This window comes from Etheostoma spectabile, chromosome 8 (assembly GCF_008692095.1).
Source record: "Etheostoma spectabile isolate EspeVRDwgs_2016 chromosome 8, UIUC_Espe_1.0, whole genome shotgun sequence".
In the NCBI taxonomy this organism is placed as follows: Eukaryota; Metazoa; Chordata; class Actinopteri; order Perciformes; family Percidae; genus Etheostoma; species Etheostoma spectabile.
Window position 1 is genome coordinate 8051033 of NC_045740.1, and position 25925 is coordinate 8076957.

Sequence of the window (25925 nt, forward strand, 5' to 3'; positions counted from 1 at the left end):
CTCTCCTCAGTCACCTTTTTTGTTGTATCTAACAACCCAAATCCCAGCAGGCTGGGCACACAAAGGCATGTAAGATCTGTGCTGCTCAAGAGAAGGGAAACAAACAGGTGGTGTAAACCTCGGCGGGCCCAACATCTCTCCAAAAAGCCCCCCTGACTCTGTCCTATCAAAGCCGGTTGTGAGACCTTACTGCAGTTTCCTGGTAGTCCCTTGCTATGCACACTTAGCAGCCTCTGGGAAAAGCACTCCAGGTGCTCATTGACTTGCATGAAGGCTGACTTTAGTTCTCACGCTGGTGCATCCAAAAGACTGATGAGCTGCTATTGATCTCTTGGAGTAGATGTTTTTTTTTCTCATGTACAAAGAAGGTTATATAATAAGTAACAGCAAGAAAAGGATTTTACCAATTATCTTCAATGGTTAAGCCTGAAAGATTTAAAGCAGGAGAAACACAGTAGCATCCTTTTTACCACCAACCCTTGTTAATGCTACCAGCGGAGGAAGCATGTGAATCCTCCTCACACAATGTGCTTGGAGTCAAAAAAGTAGACTGCTATTACCCATGAGTGCTGCAAGATGCTCAGCATAAGTGAGATGCCGTTTGCTTTCAAGGACACTTAGGATCCCATGGTACTTGTTGAACAGGAGGAATATTATTAACCCCAGTGGCATGGACTTCCATTTCTTTTTATTTCACAGGCAGAACCGTCAAACTATTATATTACAACATTTCTTTGAATGGTGAAAGCTAATTTGACTTGGGGAAAATTGTTCTGCGTAAGGTCAAAACAATGCCACAACAATGGCGGAAATGGGGCATTTTAAAAATAACTAGACAGGGGATAAAACTTCAGCAACACAAGCTGTTCTTTTTTTCTAGGCCAGTGTGAACCAACTTGCCATGACTAGACACTTGTCTAAGTTAAAAAAAATAAAAAAATAAAAGAGGAACTAACACACTTTTACTTTAGTGGAAAGCCAGATGAGAGTTGATAGATGAACAACTTGCTTTTAGATTTCCGGCTTCCCCGTTCACTTTGGGGAACTTTGTAAAAGACCTTGAAAATTCTCAGATGACAAATTTGTCTCTGTCGCAAACCAATTTAGCAAGCTACGATAGTAGATCTGGTTGGAGAGAAAGGAGCCACTTGATTAACAGGGAACGTTTGAGTAAAGAGAAGCAGGATCTGAAATGACTTGTTTGACTCATCTAACAAGTGCTGACAAACTAAACAAGACTAAATGTTTGAGTCCTCACTAGTAGTAGCCCTAAGGAGCTGCAATGTCTATTACACCCCACAATAAAAAGTGCCAGTGACAAACATACAGATATTCCAGGAGCCTTGCTGCTAGGGGGGGGGGGGTCACTGAATCACAAAGTTCAGATGTGTTTTTTTCCTGTAAAAAAGTATGAATATGAACAGAAAATATAACAAGAATCATCCGTAAAAAAGGTTGTCTCATAGCTTTTTTTTTTCGGTAAGGGGAGCACTTCAGAAAACATGAACTAATACACCAATATGTTTTTTCCCAAAAGTTCATTAATTATTTTGTGTACAACATTGCTAATTTTGCGTAAGGGTGGCACCTGAGAAAAGGTCACGCACTGACCAACATAGACAACAGTTCCTCTGGGTAGTATGACAGTAACGTTCATGGTAATCTGCCCTTTACATTTTGTGAGATGTTATGTACAAGTGGAAATTTTGGCCCGAGGGTGGTGGTACAGTAAAGGTCAAGGGGTCGTCACAGTGAACCATGAACGTTCTCCCCAAAGGATGGCAGGAGGGTATGGCAGTGGAAAGCTTGGCCTGATGGTGTGGGTCTGGAATCATTCTTTGAAAACAACAAAAGTAATACTTTTTTTGCATAGTTAGATTGTTTAACACACACATAAGCTTATGCTGGCACTAATATTTAATAAGGGGCGGCTGTGGCTCAGTGGTAGAGCGGTTGTCTGCCAATCGGAAGGTTGGTGGTTCCCCGCCCCTGCAGTCATTGTCGAAGTGTCCTTGGGCAAGACACTGAACCCCGAGTTGCCCCCGGTGCTGCGCATCGGAGTGTGAATGTGTATGAATATTTATCTGATGAGCAGGTGGCACCTTGTACGGCAGCCCCGGCCACAGTGTATGAATGTGTGTGAATGGTGAATGTTTCCTGTAGATGTAAAAGCGCTTTGAGCAGTTGTTAAGACTGGAAAAGCGCTATATAAATACAGCACATTTACATTTAATATTTGTGTTATAGGAAATCTTTCAGTATTTTTTCAGTGGATGTTTTGGCCTGATAATTTGTGACAGTGTGTTACTGGGAATCTAGCGATTACTCTTCAAGATGTCAAGGATGAAAGTGTTGCTCAAGGAGAAATTTTGATATTACGATGACATTACACAAAAGGTCAAGGGATCACCAAAATCATCAGGAACCATTCTCTGGAGACGTCACATATAAACCAGACTTAATTGGAATCCTGCCAGCAGTCATCAAGATAACTTGCTTTGGACCAAAGAACTGCATGAACCAGCAGACTGATGGACAACAGCATCCAGAAATATCTGCCAAGACAGTTTCCTATTAAAAAATGACCAATCTATAAATATGAATGGACACATGGTGCCCTACTTGTTTTTGTGTTTATCTAAAAGTATGTCAAGAAAAAGTTAAAGTGATCCAAATGCAAATATCTTGGACACAGACAGAGTAACAAGCAGCCAATCAGCAGCCTGTTTGACACACAGCTTCAGTTTGCAGCTCTCGCTTAAAAGGGAACTCAACAATTTTACACATTTATAACTCTTGAGGAGCACTTCTGAATATGTGGAAAAAGTTGTGCAAATCTTTTGGTGGGTGAGATGCGTAAAATCTTATAAATTGCTTTAAGTGTGGAGTAAGCTGTTCCTAGCATAAAACCTAAAAAAAGCTTTTTTTATTGGTGGACTACACTTTTCCCATGAATAAGAGAAGTGCACAATGGCAGCCAGGGACACATTCAAATAACTGGAGATTTTAATCAGCTCTATTTTGTATGCCAGGATCGGCCCTGATACAGATCCTGTGGACCAGCTCGGACCATCCCAAGTACACATGTTAAAGGGGACATATCATGCTCATTTTCAGGTTCATTTTTAGCGCCTGTCTCTTTACAAGGTGCTCCAAGCAATGTTGGGTAATGTTACTTCTTGTTGATGTTCGAAGTATTGTCAAACAAAACGGAGGCTAGCTAGTCCCCTCCCTCCCCATCCTTTCCACTTACTAACCCCCCAAACCCCACACCCAAATCCTTGTTGTCGATTATTGGCTGGAATACTGTTTATGTTCCGTGGTGCAGGTTGGCGCAGTTTGTTTTTGTTGCCGTTTGTGGAGCCCGAGCTGTGTATAGAGACTCCGTTTTTTACAGTGTGTTCAGGGGACAGGCAGCTAGCGGGTAGCGAGGAGATGTTTGCTGTATGTGACAAAAAATCTTGAAGCCTAAAAGACGTGTAACCTCGCTTAGAGCACCTTTAAGCCACCCTCTCAAAATGCCCAGTCTGCTCTGATTGGCTCGCAAGAAAAAAATATGAAGCACCTTTGTGAAGGTGGTTCTCAAGCCGTGGGTGGAGATACTCAGATGGGGGGGCACTGTTCTACTACGCTACTCTAAAAAGGAATCCTCCTGTTTTCTTATCTCGACAGCTCACAAAAAAACTGAATGGGTTGTCTTATTTTATAGTTGCGGGTTTATACTCAATATACTGAGATACTCAAATGTATGTACACAAGCACTGAAAAAGTCAGTTGTTCATGAAGACAACATAATCTGCAAATAATAGAATTTATTTACCTATCAGTGTATTCAGTTATTGTTACGGATTTAGCCACTAAACACACTTTATGAGCCATTTGGCTCTTGGCAATTGTTAATTTTAGACCTGGAGTGAAATGACTGTGGGAGAGAGTTAACATTGCAGAAACTCTGGCTGAGCAGGTGTGCTCTTACTCTTGTCTTTTCTGTATAGGACATGGCAGTATGACAATATTCTGTCTACCATCCTTAGTGACACAAGACTCTGGAGCTCCCCTATAATTAACCCTGGCTGAGCTCCAGCCCAGGTAGTGCAGGAGAGAAGGCCCACTGACTGCCAGCATGTCTGGCAGACACCATCCATTCCCCAAACCTGGAGATGATTCTGCGCAGGAGACACTTTGACACTCTCTACCGCATACACGGTGGACTCAGCAGAGCTTCAGCCAACAAACCCATCTGTGGAACTCATTATTAGATCACTGCTAAAGACTCAAGCAAGACCCTCCACACTGAAACTGCTGAGATTTTCCTAAGCTGGCTATATGCAATATCACCATTTCATCAGCTCATTAAGTAGCTCACACTTTTCCCTTATATATTCCTAGTCCACATTTATGTATAGAACAAGTTGATGCTACACCTTTATGATGGTAAACTTGATGAATTTGAAAGGCTGTTTTCTTTGTTTACATAATGAGTGGATGTACACAACAGACAGCAGAAATAGGCTCTGTGTAAGATGAAGAACCATTGACCTGTTAATGATGTATAGCTTGTAGAGTTCCAACTACCTACTGTATATAAAGCTTGGGAACATTTCCCCAGCATCCATAAGGGCTGAGAATTATTGTGCATCAGCATTTCTTAAAAGGGCCCATAAGAGCTTTAACATTCTAGGTATCATCTCAGTCATTGTTGGATAAAGAGAATCCATAAGCCCCTCATTGTTTGCAGTTTGACCAGGTGCTTGGCACATAAAACCCCTACATTCATCTGCCAAAAACTGCTGGCTCGCATACAAGACTGCAAACATCTCCTCTTGCTCACTGCTCTAAAAATGTTTTTTTAAGAGCCTGTGCTCTGTGAAAACTGTTTATATTCAGATCAGTCGTTTGAAAAAGGAAGAAATGAAATAACATTTATTTTAGCTGTGTGGATAGTGTGTGTTTTATAACAAGGACACTATATTTGTGTGTTTATCTGTATTCTGTCATAATCTGTTACTAACGTCCAGTTAATTAAATGTATATCATCACACTTAGTTAAAACTAAGCATGCATGCCATATTTGTATTCCTTGTGTGCAAAAAGAAATACAAAACAGTTCAAAATCTAGTCTTTTTTCACTGTCATGTGATGAAAATGAACCTGGAGTTAACTTATTCCTCACAAAGACCAGAAATCAATTAATATTAAATTTTTTGGCAAATTAAATGCTGAAAGAAATGAGGGCTTTTCATGATATCTCTGCAAGTTTTTTTAAGATTAATTTGAGTAAGGTAATGTTAAACCATTAAACTGCCACATCCCCTAGCCTTCCCAGTTTTGGCTGCACTTTTCTTTCAAAATGATTGATTCATAAATGGATGACTGCACAGGCCTGGTGTGCAATACAGTGTTTCTTTCATGCTGCGAACACAATCTGGTTTTAAACATCTTAAAGTGCTCACATTATGCTTTTTGGCTTTTTTTTGTTTCCTTTATTGGGCTATATGTCTTTTTTGTGCATTTTATAGGTTTACAAAGTGAAAACGCCTAAACCTAAGAGACGTACCAAACATAGATGGAATAGAAGTGTGATGCCTCACTCTGTAGCTAAAACAGAGAGCTCAACACACAAGGTGAAAAGAGGAGCTGTGCAGTATGTGCAGTACAACAAAAGGTAACACTTTACTTGAAGTTTTCTCCATAAGAGGGACATGATACTGTTATGACACATGAACCCTAACCCAAACCATAACTTGGCATGACAAAACCGAATGACACTAACAGAAGCGTTATGCCATAAACGTTTATGACTAGTTTATAATATTTATGACACGTTCATTATGGTGTTATGTCACTCTTATGTAGATACCGTAATATAAAGTGTAACCCAACAAAAATATGGTATTTAAAAAAATAAAACTATGTAAACCTATTCTGATATAACCTTTAAATACAATTATGAATCTGAAAATGAACAAAATATGAGCACTTCCAAAAGTTTCATGTATAGTATTTGTCATTTACCACGTTACAAGAATAGATAAGGTTAATAATTAAAATGCAGTCTGTATTAAAGATCTACTTTATGATGAACATAACCTTATGTTATAACTGTGTGTAAAGTAACACCAGGTGTGTTCACGTTTTTGTAATCCCAAAGTGTCTTGTCTGTTGTTACTTGACTTATTAAATACAAAACACACTTGCAGTGATTTCCCATCATTACTGTGCATTCTAAATGATAAGATTTCACTTTCAACAGTAAGCAATTTCATTAGTATTTTTTAGGAAAATAGGATCCTCTGAGCAAGCACGACACTAATTACTCCATACACACTCTTGAGTCGAGCAACAGATAAACATAAGCGACATCTTGGCATGCATATCCATGCTGCTCTACATTCAAGAAGCCCACAACGTCTGACAGTTTTGATCTACTTCAGTCACCACGATATTTCACTTGCTCACTTCTCTGGTTTCATCATGTGGAAGCTTAAAATCATTCAAAATAAATTTTATAGCCACATTCAGCATCCCAGACTTAGCCACAACTTGCCGTTTGATTCCATCCTACTAGCCTCTGCAAAGAATATAACAGCATTTCAACCGCTGGAAAGAAAAAAAAATTATTTTATCAATGCTGACCTTGTGGCTTCATGACATTTTTAAGTTGTAAATCCCTGTTTCTCAACTTTTTATCAAATTGATGTTCAAAAACATTACAAAAAGGAAAGAACGGTCTGATTTGTGAAACAAAAAAGCCAGCAATGATGCTTGTTAAGCTTCAACATATCCAGCTGGCAGACCATCATTACACACAATCAGACTTGTTGGCAACAGCCTCTCCGAAAGCTTTTAAACGATTGTCATCTTGATATTGAAATCCTCATATCTACATTAAAAATCAGAAATGTAAAATATATACCATCATACATCTGGCATCAGGAGATATCAGATATCAGTGATTGCATCTTTTTTCTTCACATGGTTTAAAATTAAAATGTAAAATTTCACCATTTCCATTAAATACAGAGTGGTATAAATCATTATATGGAATAGATGGTTGAACCTGGGCCGTCGTTAAGGGTCAAACAATATCCAAATGTATGACATAGGTTGAATCCACCCAGTGCCTTTTCAAATCAGCTGGGCACAAAATACCCTTCTGTTCCCACTGTCACCTCCTGGTACCTTCACGCTTTGTGGATATATCTGGAAGGGAGGGGGAGGCAGCGAAGAGCCAGGAACCAGGGGCTGAGGCCGAGGAGCCTGGATAAATTAGCCAAACCACTTAGGTGATTTCAACTAAAATTAGCAGTGCTGCCTGTGGGCTCCATCAATTCTGAACTTGCTCAAACTCTGACAAGCGTGGGGGAACTTTTCCCCCTGGCCCAGCTATCTAGGAGCCCCCTCTGTCTGGTTCTCTCTCTTTCCTCCTTACACTGTATCCTCTGCTTTCCCCTCTACAATATACTATAGAGAGCTCCAATTAGGGCTCATTCCAAGACATTATTTTATTATTTCTTTTCTCATTCATTTCAGAGACAAGAGTAGTGATTCAATTTAGGAACATGTTCAAGGTTTACTCTAAAATATATTAACTTAGTGTGCCAGGAAGACGAAAAGTCATAAAATTGAACATTATTTCAATCTGAAAGCACAAATGAATGGTGTAAGTGTTTCAAAACTCTGTTGTGATTCATCTTCATAATTCATACTAAGCATCCAGTTGTATGGTCTTGGTCACCAGTGCTCATAGTAGCCGCTGAAAACACAACAATGTAGTAGTGGAAACCGCATGATCTGAAGCGAGTGGAACACAATGAGCTGCAATTTCAAAAGGTTCCTTTTGCAAGGCGGCAATTCAAATATTAGCACTAGGGCAACAGAGATTTCTTTTTTATTGTATGTGCTGTATATAATGCACGCATCTTGTGTGATACTGCGGAACAATGTACATCAAATTAGATAATGTTGAAATCATATGCTATAATGCACATGCATGATGAATACACATTTTTTGTTTAAAATCTGATGACATAGGTGCAACAAGTATCTACACCTGGCACCTCCTGGCACCAGGTTCTCTTATGGCTAAATTGTCAGTCTATCTAAACTGACAGGTGGCCACCATGAAATGAGAAATTTGCAACACATTTTGTATTTAGTCAGTGTTAATTGTCTTTCTGTAATGCAATTCCAAAGCACTGTATTCTAAACAGAAGTTAATGTGGAGAAACTGTAAACATAAGGCAACTGAAATTTGTAAAAGCAACATTGAATCCTGCATTCTTTTATGAGCAGTAGGGGGTAAAATCCATTATTTAGCCATGCAGAGAAACCATCAGTTCAGCCTGACACATCACAAAAACCTCCTGTTTGATGTACGAAACACTGCACATGTTCATGAAATCAACCGCACAAATTTTAAGGTGATTTTTATTAGTGTAGTTAATTGCTCAAAGTAGTTCAAGCTGCAGAGTGAACATTGCTTTTCATTGTCAATCAGACATTGCTGATCAGTACCCAGACGACATGTGTGCTGAAACGGAGCATGAACTCCCCAAAACACGTACGTACGCACACACTCACAAACCAATACAAACCTAAATTACAACATTTAAAGGATTCTGCCATGACTCACTAAGACGTTCAATTAGACATGTAAACATGCATAAAAAAGTGCCGGATTATATTTGCTGCTCGAGTGACTGATGAAGACAGAGACATTTCATAGGAGGAAGTGCACTGCTTTAACCAGCCAAGCAGACTAAATTGACCTATTCCTTAATCGTTTTTAATGAAGACAATGTGAGCCCTGAGTGCCGCTGAGACCTCGAGCGCTGGCGCTGCGTGCACGCACTGACGCAAACTGCCTGCCACCAAAACCGAGCAGCTGATTTTTAATTCTAAAATTGTGAATTCCAAATCATCTCTCCCAGAGATTACCTTTCCCCCAGCAGACTTTCTCTAATTTGTTCAATTAATGGGAATAGTGTTCCAATTAAAATGTCTTATCCAAATGAATTTAATTTGAGAGGAAACTGCCTGTGACAACTGGTTGGTGAGAGATCTACGGCAATGACAATGAATAAAGCGGTTACATTAACATCCATCAACCCATTTTCCACTCACGCTTTTTCCCAATCAGGTTGTTTTCTTTTATTACTTCACAATATACCTCAAGATCCTGCTCTGAAATAAAATAAATGGCCATTGCCTTGACAAACCTAACATTTATTGTCATAACCCTTATTAATTTGACTCATTAGTGTAAAAAATAAACTCAACTGCATGGTTTACCTCCTTGTGAGAGCTGCGTATTTAGACCTGACAGGCTCTTGTCTCCATTCATCCTGACCTGTTTTGTAAGCTCCAACCAAAAGGCAGCTCAGAGATACCACTGAGACAAAGAGGTCAGATCAAATTAAACTATTTGATCACACCGCTGTACAACATCACAGCCGGTTGCTTTTTTTTCTTGCCATTATGCAACTGCTAACATCTGTTACTTCTCCATCGACATTATGTGCAGCCTAATAAAGCTGCAACATTAATTGTTGGGTTTGAACAAGCGCTTAAATTTACATCAACACAACGCTGAATAAGACAGACCAGTGCAGACCATTTGTGCATTTAATGACCAAATCAAATATCACAAGGATAAAGGTTCTGCCATGCAAATTGAATGACTTTTTCAATCTCTCAGGTGAAATAACTTATTTGCTCACGTTTAATGAATTCATTCTGCTTCAACCTCCATTTTCTACTGGGCCATGACCGGTAAAAATGTATGCAGACAAATGTTCTCATCTCTTTTGGGAATGTCTAGCGGAGGACATTTCTCAGGGAATATGCGAACATTCTTTATTCGGCATAACAGCTACTGCAAACCCATTGTTTTGAGTTGACAAGGTGCTCCATGGAAGCACTTCGGCTCTTATATCAAATTCACCATTCTGACCTTCACCCTAGTTTCAAGTGGGGCAAAGAGAGTGCACGTGAAACAGAAAGGGAGAGGGAGAGAGATAGAGAGAGAGAGAGTGAAGACAGGAGAAGTTATAGAGAGGAGATTTCCAAGGACAAGTCCAACTTTCTAATTGAGTCTCCAGAAGCTTTAGACTGGTACTTCAGCGAAGAGGAGGGCAACAGGAACAACAGCTCCCTCTGTGGTGAAAAGACAGGGCAGTGGTCAAGGGTGCCAGTAAGATTAGAAACCAAATAACTAGACACTTTACTGATCCATCAAGTGAAACATTAAGGCATCATAATCAGATATAATCTATGGTGTATAACAGAAAACAGCCTTTCACTTTTAAGACTGCCGTTGGTTTCCACTTTTCTTAGGTTGGATGCTCTTGTCATCTTGTTTAGTTTGTGTATAGAGGATTAACAGCCAGTGAAAGTATGCTAAATGTCAAGGGGCCCAATTTCAAACACAGCACTAATGTTGTTTTACAGTCCTCCCAGTTTGAAGTTGTGTTAAGAAAATCTCCTCAAGACTGCTGTTAGAGTTTTTCTCATGCAGCCAAAAATACCTTTCTTAAATGAAACATGAATGAGGGGGATTTAATTGTTTCAGCTTTCATTCATGACATTATAGTGCATTTTGGAAAGCCACTACATGAACTGCAGCCTTCAATGTGTCCTTGACCATATTTTGATATCTATCGCATTTTCTATATTTACTTGTTCACTTTATACAAAACTATAGCCACACTATTCTTTATCAGAGAAGGTACAAAAAGTAAAAAGTAAAAAAGACAAATCTCTTTTGTCTTTTGTTATTTCTAGCCCGGCCAACACAGTGCTGAAAATGCCGCTATTGCAACACTTTCTCCATATGCCTCCAGACCTCATTGAAAGACTATTTTTACTTTTTTATTGGTAAATCATCAACTTTTATTTGAAAGTAAAACAAATGACAGACGTTTCCGCCCCTTGGCGCACCATCATGTGGGCAGGACAGCAAAGTCAGGCAGCCTGACGAATGCCCAGCCAAGGCAAGCTGGAGGGAAGTAAAAGACACTCCTCCTCAAACAGGCCCGTCAGCTTTCAAAGAAGCAGCCATTAGTGAGTGCTCATCAAGCGGGAGCAGGGGCCCGTCCATTCCCCTGGTGAAGCAGACCAAACGGCGGGCCACAATGCCTCTACAGGAGGAGGGAGGCGGAGGACTACAGAGATGAGCCCTGGACCCAGTGGTGTTTCTGAGCGGAGTCGTCCCCGGCATACTCAATTCCCAGCCCAACTGTCACTGCTGGCACTCAATTCAGCCCCTTCAAGCACATAATCTGTGCTCGTATGGCTGTTAAACACCACACACTCCGGTCCTTCACTCATCCTGTGCCATGGTATTGTTGTGTTTGCCGTCTTTCTGTCTGTTATAGAGCCATTAAAGGATTTGGATGGAGAAACATTTCTCAGCATATGGTATCTTGATCACAATAGACAATAGATTCCTTGCACATTTAGAAACTGATCATTTTGTTGCACCAGAGGTAATAGGAAATATAACTACATGTATGTCTATTGTGTGCTGTGGAGCGTGGTATTATCACCGCAATCATTTGCTCATTGGTTCATGCAGTAAAAGAGCTGTGCGCGGCACTATCACTGGGTACCGGTGAGACAGTGGACTGAGATTCTTGCAAGTTGGATGGAGAATCATTGCAATAATCTAAGCGAACACAGTGGGGTCTTAGGTGGCACGCTGCCACACTGGAGATTCCCACTTACAGCCATCTCTCCCAATGACAAAGCGATATTGTCACATGGGTCCAGGTGAGCGAAAAATGGCAGCCTGCTTGATGCTCAGCCGGCTGCTTTAATTGGCTAAAACAAAGTAATTTGAGAGCGGTATGGGGGGCACGAGGGGGTAAATGATGGGACAGAAGGTCATTGCTTCTCTTTTACTCTGCTGTGTGCCATCCACCAACACTCCCAGCATGTGCTACAGTTAATATTGAGATCTATTATACACTAGCTTTTCGCCATCTGCTTCACACACAGAGAACCTGTGCTGCACACCTTGTTATTGAATTAAAAAAAAAAAAAATTGTTTTGCTACGCTGTATGTCTGTTTGAGGATGTTGCAGCATACTTTGATTTGTGGGCAATAAGACACTCAGATGTTACAGATGGTTAATGAATTATAACAAATGATGAAATAGCATCCAAAGAGCCTTTAAAGCGCAAAGAGCAGAGTACTTTTTAAAAAAATGCCCCCTGTATCCATATGGTGCTGTCATAGCAGGGAACAAGCAAAAAGAATTCCAATGTAGTTCTTTTAGTCTACACTTCAAATTATACTTGAGCTGCAACCAATGTATCATTTTCTTTAATTAATTACTATTTTAGGATTACTTTTACAGTTGTTTGATTGAATTATTTTTGTCTATAATGTCAGAAAATAATGGGAAGGGGACCCTCTTGTTTTGTCCTTTCTAATGTTAAAAAATGAATTGATTTTAAAATTGTTGTGGATTTATTTCACTGGGAAGAAAAAATCTTGGGAACATCAGTTAAAGAGCTTAGTCTTTAAAACATGAATCCAGTAGGACAATGTACTACCTAAGTACGTTAAAAAACGGACGCACGATATTCGTAATTAGTCAACTGCAACTAACATACCTTTTCAGACTCCTTTAAACAGTGTTTCCTAAAGCACACAATGTTTAAAGTTCCATTCTAATACAGTATATTCCCTAGTGATGTTTCATTAACATTTCCAAAACTGAAAAAATGACAGAAACAACAGGTCATAACAAAAGGTGCCTGTACTGAAGTAATTTTTCCAAAAAGACCACGTGAGCATGCAGCATTTCATTAACACTTGTGTATCTGTGCGTGCGTGCATGCGTGTGTGTGCATTCAGGCATGCGTCTGTCTCTGCGTAGGGGAACGTGTGTGCATGCGCTTGTTTGAGTGCGTAGAGATACATGATGCACCTGTGTTAAACAAATGACCCCCATGCCTGTGTGGTTTTCTCCCAAGTGTGGCTGATGCATGGATCATGTGGTGCAGAGTGCTCGGGGCCACATTGGCTCAATCGTCCTGGGATCATCCCTGAATGTGGCCCCGAATTTGCATTGAGTGAAGGAACGGTTCACCTCCTCAGCAAAGCATTCGACGCATCTGAGGTGTGTGTGTGGGGGGGGGGGGAGAGAGTGTGCTAGACCAACCCCCTGCAGGCAGTATCAGGTGTTATCTGTCTAACTGGGAACACCACCATCAATCTCTCCTGTCCACTTTCCTTTGCCCAGAATCAAATCAGCACAAGGTAATACATCTGCGCTGACGACGTGCAGACAAGATAAGCAATTGAGTATGCCAAAATTTTGCCAGGTTTGCCTGATGTGTGAAAGGCGTAGTGATAATGTATTCATCACTATATTCAACTGGTTTCCACTATCAAAGGATACTTCGATAACATGAGATACAGCTGTTCTACCACTTAATTCTTCAACTAAGTTTGGCTTTCACATCAGTGCTACATTGCTGTAAGTCAAATGACAGCTTGTGTGCACAGAAACAAAATGCACAGTGCAGATGGCATCCTCGTTAAAGTAACCAATAAGCTTTGTTCAACAAAAAAAATCAGGTTTCAGGGAGATGTTATGCATTGATACTGAACGCTGACAGACTAAAACATTGAGTCACATAACAAAACAACACTTAGTGTAATAGGTTGAGCTTGTTTCGAACCTTTTGCATACTTATTTCACATCTGTCAACACACATTACCCGGGCTGCTCTTCAAGGTTAAATTTTTCGCCCCTTTTACCATTTACAGGCTAACACTTTTCATAGCAACAGAAAACTATTTCCATCTACTTCTGCGCTGACAACACACAGATGTACTGAAAACCAAGTGACCTGATGTGTCTCTTTTTGGAAGTTGTAGATCCAAATCTAGACATAAAAAAAAAAAAAAAAAAAAGGAAAACTGTAGACTATGGTAGGTTTTTAAAAATCTGTAAAAGTATAAAAGGAAAGTATTTAAGTAAGTATTTTATTTGCTCATATTTAGACTACCCTAAATGTATTCTTACATCAATCACTAGTCTGTTTCATTTCTCTGGCTCATTCAAAATTCAGCAGTTATGCATTTAATTGGATTCAAGCAGACAAAATAACACTCAAGTTTTGCCCTTTTTCACTGGTTACCTGTGAAGGATTGGTCTGAAGATTTCACCTATTACTTTTACGAGAACAGTGAGGTCTGGCCCCGAGCTATACCACAGAGCTTAAAGCCCCCTGTGAGATAGCCTGCAGCCGCACATTCTCCTTCTGGCTGTTGCAAATGTTTCCGTACTTGAGACAAAAGATGACCAAGCTATCACTTTAAACTTAGGAGGGACCGGCTTGAGGATGTATGGGAGCCACATTTAGCATTGTCTCTTAAATAATTTGAAAAGGATTTTAATCACTCCTGGTTTCATAAGATAGTTATTTGTCCAAATGTTGCTCTACAGTATTCAAAAGCTCTAAAGTCAAAATAACAAGTGCACTTTCTTGTAATTAATCTGTAAGACAAGGCTTGTTATGTCTCGGGCCGCTAGACAGCAGGGAGTTTTAAAAGCAACACAGCACAGGGAGAATTTGAAAGTCGCCTGGAAGATGCACAAGAGAGCAGAGAAAGGGAAGGAGGTGAAAAACCTCTGTTGACACCTGGTCTGTATGATAATCTGATCTGTGTATGATGGCTCAGAGTTTGAAAGGCACTTTGTCCAATTAGAAGTGTGCAGCAAATTTCCACCTGCCCCTGACAGAGATGAAGTGGCTCTTTCAGAAGACGCTGTGGCACGGAGCCAGCAAAGAGAGCCCAAACACCGCAAGTGGAGCAAGCAGAAATTAATGAGCATCACAAGCCACACTTGTTTAACACAAGATGACATGGAATGAATATTCCCTCAGTTAAACTGCATCATACTATATTTCAATTACTCAAACCTCAACAAAGGCTAAAAAGGAAAAAGTTTATAAACTTTACATTACATGTAATTTAGCTGACGCTTTTATCCAAAGCAACTTACAATTGATATATATATGTCAGAGGCCGCATGCCGCTGGAGCAACTATGGCTCTTGCACAGTGACACATTGGTTGATGCATCGCATTTCGAAAAGGAGATATTTCTGAATTTATAACGACTTTGATTTGTGTTAAATTTTGACTTTTATTTACCTGCCACTTTACTGTCCTACACCTAACTTTAGTAAAAAAACAAAAACAAAAAAAAAACGTTTTAGTCATTCATAATGGCTAAGAACATTAAACAACATAACACAATAAAAACTGTTAAAAGTGAAAATAAGTACAACATTTTTTTGTTTTTTTTGTACAACATATGACAACACTAAAAGCAACAGGAACTGTTCTGTGCGAAGTTCTTCATCAGTTCATATTACAGTGTATAAGGAACGTCTGCGCAATGTGCCACTATCAACATCGACCAAAGGCCTTCATCTTCCTATTTCTGTATGTCTATTTCGGTCTGTCACATAAAAATAGGCTTTTAACAACCCAGCATGGCGTTAATTATTGCCTCTTTAGTACTGCATTAGTAAAATAAAGCTGCAAATATTGATTGATAAGACAGCTGATATTTGTCAGTGAATGAGAGCAGGATTCTTGTACCATACATGGTGAAGAGTGACTTGCGTCTTTCAATCAATGTCAGAAAGCAGCACAGCAGCATTGCTGCATTGATTGAGCCCCATAGTGCCACACTCTGTCTTAGTATGCCTCCTAAAGCAATCAATCCACAGACACGCAAGAACCAAATATTCATTAGTGACTTATTCATATTCAAAAGCTTCCTTTTGAAAGTAACAAAAGAGCAGAATTGTGTTTGACAGGCACATTACAATGATTCTACGACATCCTGTGTGAGGCATGAACAATCGTGTTCATCTTCTATTATTTCATGAGTAGAAAAGTGTTTGCATTATTGTTGTCCGCCAGATGAGCACATCTGTATAAACAACTGGATTAAATGGTTCACTATGAAAAAAATACACAACTTCTTTCATTTCACAAAATAAGCCAGAATTCTACACTCAGATGTGTTTAATAGGACACAAAGGTCAGTAGAAATCCGTGTTTGGACAAAACACAGACTAGTGGGAGATGTTTCAATAAGAAGAAGCTAATAGTTCCACACAGAGAGATTCAACATGATTAATACTTATGGGTATTGTTTAAGTACTCCAGCCCATTGGCCCTCTGTAACTGGCAAAAAAAGAGAGACGGGCTGCTATGTTAATAATTAGCTGGTTCTGCGCTCAAAAAAATTCTGTCCAACCTCACCAGATTTTAATCAAAGGCTGAAAATAGTAGCTGATTGTAATCGGCACTCAGAAGTCACCAGGGGTGTTTGAAGAGCCCGTCAAGCCTGAGAGTGGAGCTAATTCGATTAAGTGGCGGCAGTACCTGGAGGGGACGGATCTGTATCTCTCCCTTTTTTATTTATGAGATTAAGTCACGCTTGTTATTCCAATATAAATAATCAAGCCAACAGAAATGACACTGATTTTCAAGTCGTTTTATCTCCCTTTTCTCTTCAAAAGTTTTTTGTTTATTTCAGGTGACAAATAAACTTTGTTGAGTAATACTCGAGCAGTACTGCTGTAACGGAAATCTCTTCATCAGTATTATCTTACACCGTGTGATAGGACCAAAGGACAATCAAAGTATAGGCACTAGTAAAAACTAGTCTGCTCCTGCAACTATATTAGGTTTAATATTTGTTCAATTTGAAGAGGGATTTGTGCAAATGAAAACCAAACACTTCACATGTGGTGAAACAATGATGCAGAGACTAATGATGCCAGACTGATGTGCTTGAAACATGACCAATTTCTGAGTCCACCTTTACAAGTCTTTTCTACTTACAAGTAATACAACCTGACAATACATGATGTGCAGACATTGTTAAGTTGCATTATTATAACCAACCAAAAGAGAAATTACATGGGTTGTTCTGCCTTTTTATTGTTCTATATCTATACTAGACAGCTACAACACATATTGCATATGCAACACATATTTCCATTTTCATCTTAGCCTAATGTCAAACTCCAACACTCGACAGTCCTTCAAACAGAGCTGCCGTGAGGGCCATTTAGCCTTCAGAAAGCAAGATAAATAATGGTTAAGAGGCTCTTGAGGTGTGCTGTTTGACTAACATACTTCAGATTTTACAACGTAACCTCTTCCTGTTTAAAAGCGTGCATGTGCACATAACATCTGGGAGAACATCCCAATTTTTTTCTTAAGTGTTCAACACATGTCAACGCTCTGCAGCCTGCATGAAGCCATAAAGGCTCTGTGGTAAAAACCGAAAAAATAAATTATCTTAGTGTGCAGACACTCATGGCTTTATGTTCACATGATGCAAAGCCGCATGAATGCATGTGTCCAGTATGACTTTATTTAGATGAATGATGGTTTTAGAGATACTGCTGATCAAAGTTCTCGAGTGCTGGGCTTTTCGGTGTAAGGGGCTTACCTACCTGCTCGGAAGCTTTACAACCTCGAGAGATGTGAAAAACTTGGCCTTAGATGTGACGTAAGAATTCCTCTGAGTGATCCTATAGATCCTGACCACCTCTTTCCCTCCAGGCCTCTTTTAAGGGGGCCCATTTTATATCAGAGAGGCACAGAGCAGCATGCAGCCAAACAAGACCAGTACTTAGGTCACAGTGTACCATATTAAATTTAGACTCCTTTAACGCCCTCCAATAATGCATCTGGAGTATTTCCGGTCATTACTATTCAGGCTTTTCTATCTAAGATACAGCTTCTGTAAATGGGCCATAGATCTGAGCCGTCATTCACCACTGGAGATTTCACATCAAATCTGGTGTCTGTCACCAGTTGAAACTACCTCGCCAGCCCCAGTTAAGCCGCTGGTGATTCAAACTCCAAAATAAACTGTCCCACAAGAATAAAACTTTCAAATTTGGTCTAGGGTAAGTTTGACTTTGCTAAACTTTTTTTTTTTTTTTTAATTGAATATAGTCTATTAGGGCTCGCATTGCAATACTTACATTATATGCCGGATAAATTTAAAAACTGACTTACAAGTTACCAAAAATTGCAGCTACACTAGAGCATTTGCGCTTTGCATTCTTGTAGTTGTGTTTTACTTTTCAAACCTTTCTGCATCTACTGTGTGTATCCTGAGCTGTGTAATGAACTGTTTTATTTTACGCCAGCACCAATTAACAACTTGGGCAACCAATGCACTTTGTGCTGATTGAAAGCACATGGACTCAGATAACTTGAAGCGTAAACCACGTTTTCTGCATTATATTACTGTAAGTGCCACAAAATATACAAGATGGAAATTTGACGTGTATTGTATATATATATATATACATATATTTCAGCATGGAGAACTCTGAAGCTATTGGTCCAGAAGTTTAGGCTTATGAAGAAAATCAGGGTGTTCAAGTGTTGTACTTGCTAGTGGAGCTCAAAGTATTAAAATGTCTACTATTTAAATATGTAAACAGTCTTTCTGTTACACGCATTTTGCAGCAGTGGACTGCCAAAAAATGAAATGCAGCGCAAGTACGGCACTTTTTCATTAGGCAGAGTGACAAACAAGGAAAAAAGCCAAGATGGCTATTTCTATTAATACCCAACTCACACGGGTTTCTCAGAACACAAATGAGACAAGTATTAGCTAGCTACCGCACCCCGTGGTCACTCTGCCTCACTCTCCTCGCCACTGGGACACTACTTTGCCGGGCGCAGAGCGGGCGGCTGCTCCAGAGATGGACCTTCAGTTAGCACCTGTAGCAACTCGCGTTCAGCGGGTACAAACCAAGGCACCGGGGGTCAAAGCAGGCTGGGTCCAACTTGTGTAACGACAGCAACAGAAAATGTGCTGATCCGACAGGGAGTGGGGGTGGTGCGGGAACAGCAAACTTTCTGTTAAGCCTAACCGTAACCTTTTACCTACCTTGGTCGGTCCTACCAGACTCTCATAGATTTCTTTAGTACAGAGTCTGGCCACTCTCCAGTGACGAGTGCTAACTTCCTTAAAGGCGGATTTTCTGTTGGATCAGCCCAGAGTCCCTCTGGAGCTGCCATAACCAATCGCTAACGTTTAGTCATGACGTCGGCTTAGCATTGCTAGCGTTTGCCTTAGCCAACTCCTTCACCACTAACGGAGTGAGCTGGAAAATCAATCTCAGCAAAAAGTGTTCTTGCTCGGGCTTTGACTTCTGGATTTTTGGCAGCGTTGCCAAAACGGGCCAAATGGCTTCGCTCACATTTTTCTCTGCTGCCATTACAGAACTCAAACTACTGCACAACGTAATCCTTCTCAGCCACTCCCTCAGTTCACTGATTGAGCCGGTAAAGATTTGACCGGAGAAAACCCGCAAATTTAACGCAAACCCAGACGTAGTACTGAAGGAAAGTGAAAACTGAGCGGAAGTACGTAGGAGGGCAAAGCCAGGCTACCTTTTACTCCCAAAACTGAAAGAATTCATAGAGGAAACACTGTATTGTATAAAGCAACAAAAATATTTAATTTAAATAAGTCCCATAAAATGCCTTTGTGTGTGTATTTGTCTTGCAAAATTTGATGCGTTTCCGAAAATCAGGAGGGATTTTATTTAAATATTTAAATATAATGAGCCATTTATATCATAACCAAGACACTTTAGAAAATTCAAACCAAGTTTCTGTAAAGAGAGACCAAAGCCGCCTCTCTGATCTGTATTACTCTAGCTCATACTAGTTAGCCTTATTACAAGGGAAACTTTAAAAGCATATGAATTAGTTTGATATAAAACATATTGCATAACCTACATTTTTGAAATATGACAATAGATTAAAAAAGTGATTCAGCGATGGGAAAGAAAACAAAAACAAGGTATTTTTAATTATATGGGACCTAAAAGATTATGAGCAATTTACAGCAAAAATAAGTACGACAATTTAAGCCAATACAATATTAAATTACATTTTGTTACTTGTTATTTTGAACTGACAGCAAGAGAAAAAAAACTGTGCGCCTGAAATTATAAAATCTCAACCAGTGCTTATTTAACTACTAATCCTGTTATGTTGACATTCACAGGTACATCCTCTTCCAGATAGCCATGGTGCTCAAATATGATTTGACCTTTGAAGCTCATAAAAACAAAAGATCTTTTTTTTTCCCAAAGGTAATAGTCCAAACTAAGAGAAGCTCGCTGTTTATGTAACAGCTCAGCGCACAGCTGTACAAATACAATTTTCCTTATATACTACTACTATACTGTTTGTGTTTAAAATAGCCAAGAAATTGATTATACTTACAGTGACCCAATATAAAGTGCTCATGATATCATCACCTCACCCACATTTAAGAATTGAAAACGCAGGAGGACTGAAACTCGATATTATGTTACAGGCAGCCAGCCAGCCAGAAAAAAAGAGACACCTAATGGAGTTCCTCTCCCGGATCTTTCCGAGCTGAAGCCTCAGCTATAAGCCTATACCTGTATCTTTGTGCTCTCCAGCGGGCAGAGAGCCCTAATTCATTGAATCTGAAATGCCACAGCCTCAATAATGTTGCTGTCCACTCGAGTAGCGTGCAAGCCCAATGCCAACTCCTGGTTTGGGGCAATTTTGTGTAAAACCTTTTATTTTTTTCTCAAAAGCCTCTGCGCCCCTGCACCTCATCCGTCTTGTGTCAACAACAACTGAATAAATGCTGCCACTCTAGCCGAGAGCTCTTATTTGGCTGCCCAAAAATAAAACTGTTAAATGAAATTCTGGTTGCGTGTTCATTAAGAGAAAACTGAATGTTTTCATACTCAGTTTCAGTTTGGACCAGCTACTAAAACTGCAGTGTCAGGTAAGATTAGCTCCCCATAATAAAGCATTCAAAATGGCAAAAAAAAAAAAATCTACAATCAACAAAATGTTGTGACAGAATAGGTTGAAAACTGGTATTTAGCATGAAAAGATAACAAGAGATGCAATCTAGACATGACACTGAGGCAAGCTAATGAGCAGCATGCACTGTAAGATTTTCCAATGTTGGAAACCACACTTTCAACTTTCACAACTTTCACAATGTTAAAAAAGGCAACATGTACAGGTTTTTTTTTGTCTGTTATGAGTAGCAATCATTTCCACCTCTTCATCCCTAACCAAGGAACATATAATCAGATGACTCATAGTCACTGCAAATGACAACAAGCATTTGAGCAGCATAAGAACACAATCGTTGTGTTCAGTGTCATTCAGTGCACTGCAGTACCCCACCACACACGTACTGTACCCACACTTTTAAAACAAATGAATACAAAAAGTATCCAGGACATCAACGCTCCTATCACATTTGCGGCTTCAGAGCTTCACTGTGCAGTTGTGAGGTGTCAAGCCTCTGCAGAGACCATGACCTCAAATAACCAAGCCATTAATATTGATTGTTACCAAATTTGCGAACCAAGGGATCTTGCAATATGAAAATAACACCCTTTCTTCTTTCCAGTAATGATATCCACAGCCCTCCAAGGCCTGTTCTCTGACCCACTCAAGTCTTACAGCAGTGCTTCTGCTGAAGTAAGCCCTTTCTACTTTAAAAGGTATTAGCACTCAGGGTTAAAACAGTAAATGCTCTGCATGCAGGATAAGAAATGTGCATCCTCAGAAAGTCTAATACAGTGTAAAGAGGGAAACTGTGCTTGAGCAAGTGTCTGCCGCCTTTCAGATGTTGGTTTCTGAGGCTGGTCTGAAAAGCATGAGCGTAGAGCTGTAATCCTAAAAATAATGTCCATAACACTACTGTGAGCCATAAACTTTTTTGTATCGTTTTATTTTTTTAGTGGCTTAATCCTGCTGAACTGTACTGACATAAACCAGCTGCAGTTACTTCTTTTGCAGCAGTGCTTTATTACATAAAGCAATTAATCCATAATTTCCTTACAAAAGCAAATTTTTCTCCTGCGTGCTAAATGTTTTGAATAGTTCTACATAAACACACTTATAAATAATGGGCTTGTGGCCCAGTGTCTTTTAAAACAAATATAAACCAATTGTTGCAGTGCTCTAATGACTGTCTATTCTGGTCTATGGCTGAACCCAATAGATTGCCGTATATTGTACATCAAAGCAACAGGTGGCAACTTCATGATTCTGCAATCTAAGATAATAAATGAATTGCCTGTTTCCTTTTAAGAATTGAGCAGGTGTCATGTATGACGGAATACACCGAGTGATAGGCTAATTAAACCACATTGAGATATGAACTACACAATTCAACATACCAGAATAAATTTATTTAGGAGTTTAATCACAGCCCATTTAAGATATATGTTGACTTTTTTTTTAAGTTGTAAAAACTTTTCTTCCAGCCTCCTGCTGCCAATGCTCTCTTACAATCATTATTATTCTTTTGCACATAGGTCAAAAATAAAGTGTGGGGAACTCCTTTAAAGCTGCAGAGGTTGTCCCACTGAACATGCTTTTTTTTTTTTTTCACCCATTCAGCATTACATAAGAGACCGAAGGCGTTCTTTTTCCTGCCTTTCTCTTTCCCAGGCACTTTAATCCTGTGCATAAAAGGGTGGGGTGAATATGGGTCAGCAGGTTAGGAGTGTCTCAAAGTCAGACTTGCAAAAAAAAAAGAAAAGAAATCAATCCACCAAGTTTCCCAACTAGATGTCTATGCCCTGGGATTACATAAGTGCTCCGGCTGTGCCAACCCACAAAGTCACAGTTTCCCTACGTGTTAATACCCGCCGAAGTGCAGTGATCAACCATGGTTTTTATGGGGAGTGGGGGTTATATTGTAAAAAGTGAAAAGATCTGCGATGATGATTTCTGCTCTTGCGCGCTTCTGTTTATGGCTAAACCTGTTACATAACCCGCTTACATTCCACATTCACCATATCACACTCTAAATATACCCTTGCGCACAGGAAGAGTGCGCACACAGAAACCACCGTGCATTGAATTAATTGTCACATGTACATCGCTTGCCTTACTGTCATCCATGTGCTTGTCAAGAATCAGCAGAGAAATCTGTTTTTCTTTGAACTTGGATGAGCCCGGTTAGCCTGTGCTGGAGACAGCCGAGAGGGGGTGTGGTTAAATACTGTCTGTACTGTAGGCTACAACATGGACGGGACGTGGTGGATAAATCATGTAAAAATGAACTAGTCCTCAGCAGCAATGCAGACAGACTTTTGACGGGCTAATTGACAATATAGGCCCGCTTAGTTTGTGTTGTGTGATCATGTGGATGTTTAGTCTCAAAATGCGTGCTGAGTGCCTCATGCTTGCAACAGTGTTTGAGAGCAGGCGCTTAACAAATTCCAGCTGCTGGGGCGTCTTTTTGCACACAGGAATAGCCTAAAATCTGTTAGCTGGAGATAATAATCCAGGCAGACGGCGCAGTGTGCTGTATCAGGAATAGTGGAGGATACGTCCCTACAAAAGGAGAACGGGACTGATCGATAAACTAGCCCACAGTTTGCAAAAGTTCACTTTTACCACTGACGATATCGCGTTTGAGCGGACAGGTTTTCGTATTTTGGCATGACGAGATTTCCTTTTGGTCAATGTTTAAGTTGTAATTGATGTGTCTTGCAGTCAGAGTAAATGTGACATCTGTGACCGTATCACCCCCCTATGATTTGAGCTGTCAGTGGAGCCTGAAAACAGCAACACACACTGAGGCACCAATTACAAGCGAGCGGGTAAAAGCCGCGGTGATACTAAATAAAAAGCTATGTCTCTGGGCTCGGGTGAATTTAGACCGTCTGCAGTTATTTATAAGGAAGCGGTTTAGGCTAATTCATTTTGAAGTTTGATTAAAAAAAAAAAAAAAAAATCCGCCATCGGTCTTTTATTTCTCACACAGTGAAAAGCGAAACACGGTCCGCTTACCTCTGTTGGTGCTTGAACAGGTCTGCCTTCGAACCGGGGCTGGATGGTCCGCTTTCCGGAGCGTCTCCAGGTTTACCGGGGTTTCCCTGACCGGGGTAGCCGGCTTCGAGGCGCTGTTGCCCGGGTCGCTCGCTGGATCTGGAGGGGACTCCATGTTGAATTTCAGATTTGCTGTTTAACTATCGCTAGTACTTAAAACTAATTCTATGCGATCTGTGAGCTCCGACACTACGTCTTGCTATCTAATTTAGAGTAGAAGTAAGAAATGAGAAATGCGAGTGTGTCTGGTGGGTGTGTAGGTTTGATTGTCCACTAGCAGCGCTAGTGAGAGCTCCAGTCATGCACCCTGAAAAGGGAGAGGTTGTCAATAGCCGAAGAATAGATGTAGGCCTTAAAGTAATCCTGCTGATCGACCCTGCGCAGTTCTACATGGACTCGAACTATTTTATTACTGTTTCACATTGCTCAGCAATTTTTTACATCTGTGTATTATAATACTAACAAGTTTGGCACATTGTGATAATAGGCCTACTATTGACTAGATTATAGGCTGCTACTAATTTGAAATTGAAAACTGGCCAAAAATGTCAAAATGCATCATAGGCGTAATGACATGCATTTGCATCATCTTGTGATCTAAAAGCTACTGAACTGAAAATAACGAATATCATTAATATGAAAACCGCCACTCTTGTGGTTGTTATTTTTGCTTTAATCACAATCTGCAAATGGCTCCCAGCTAAATATGGCAACTATCGTCCACATCATCATATTCCATTCTCAATAGGCTACACAAAAGCGTCTCTGTCTGCAAGTTCACAGTCGAAAGCTGCGGAGGTAACGTTACAGAAATGATTAACTGCTAAATCATTCAGTGTGTATTCTTGGCTGCAGCAAGCTGCACGCTGCTCCTAAACAACTTTCATGGCTGATAATTAAAACCAGGATAGCCCGAGCGTTCTTCGTTATTTTTATCATTATCACAACCACCCTTATCATCCTCATCATCATCCTCATCATCCTCATCATCATCTACATCATCATCTCCATCGTTCTGTGGGAGGAGCGGAGCTGCATCCCTGAGTAGTCTGATAGAGCTGATGAAAGGACTCTTCCCGTTACCCTCACAATAACCCGAGTGTCTCCGCTCTGCTCTGATAAGAGTTCAGATTTACATCAGTTTGGAGAAAACAGGTTTTAAATTGCAGTGTTGCGTACAGCCGGCTTCAAACGTCACTCTGACAACTGGCATGCATGCACCGCTTCTTGCGCAACAACTACAAACACCACGCTTTCTGCATGTGATCCGCGGGTAAGCTGAGAGGCGAAACCCCGCCTCTTAAAAGCAGTGCACGTGGACTTTGACATGGGCCTGCCCTCTCAGTACAGAGCCAGATTGCTGATAGACAAGTAAATGATAAAAAAAGCATTATGCCAAACACTAGTGAACCTATGAAATGATCAAATCATAGAAGGAATATATCTTTAAACACTACATATCTGATTGTATATTAATATTGATTAGGCTGACATTACAAGGTAATTTCTACATCATATTATTGTCTTCATGAATATTGCCATCACAGCTTGATGATTACATTTGATTCAAATTAGATTCACCAGTATGTCGGCCTTTACACATAAGCAAAGTTAATGCAATAGGTTTTAAAAGTATCTTTTTTCAGCTACCTGTTTTCAAGTTCATCACCTAAAATTCTATTATACATCACTATTACCATCCTGCTACTTTCTTTTATAAATAAAGATCACTGATATCAACAGCATAAAATGACAAATTCTGTTATGAGCTTAACACAACCCAAACAATACACATAAACAATGTATTTGACTGAATCCACATCCAGATCCACATCTAGCTGTGGTATACAACTACAATATGCTGTCAATTGGTAAAAATGAAAGTTATCTACTTTAAGTGTTTTAGATTTGGTCTCCTCTGTTTAGTGTTAGATTTTGTTTAGCTTATGTAACCGGTGTCAATCTTTCATTTATTTGTTTGTTTTGAGGCT

The 25925-nt window shown here is 39.9% G+C and overlaps 1 protein-coding gene across 1 annotated transcript in view; it reads right to left on the reverse strand.

The window, feature by feature from the left end:
• The window catches only part of roraa (RAR-related orphan receptor A, paralog a), a 186027-nt gene extending 161809 nt beyond the window's left edge, over nt 1–24218 (reverse strand). Inside the window, exon 1 of the mRNA XM_032522244.1 lies at nt 23896–24218. Coding sequence (XP_032378135.1) covers nt 23896–24049 — 154 coding nt within the window. The 5' untranslated portion in view covers nt 24050–24218. The remainder of the gene's footprint in view (nt 1–23895) is intronic.
• Between the last annotated feature and the right edge of the window lie 1707 nt (nt 24219–25925).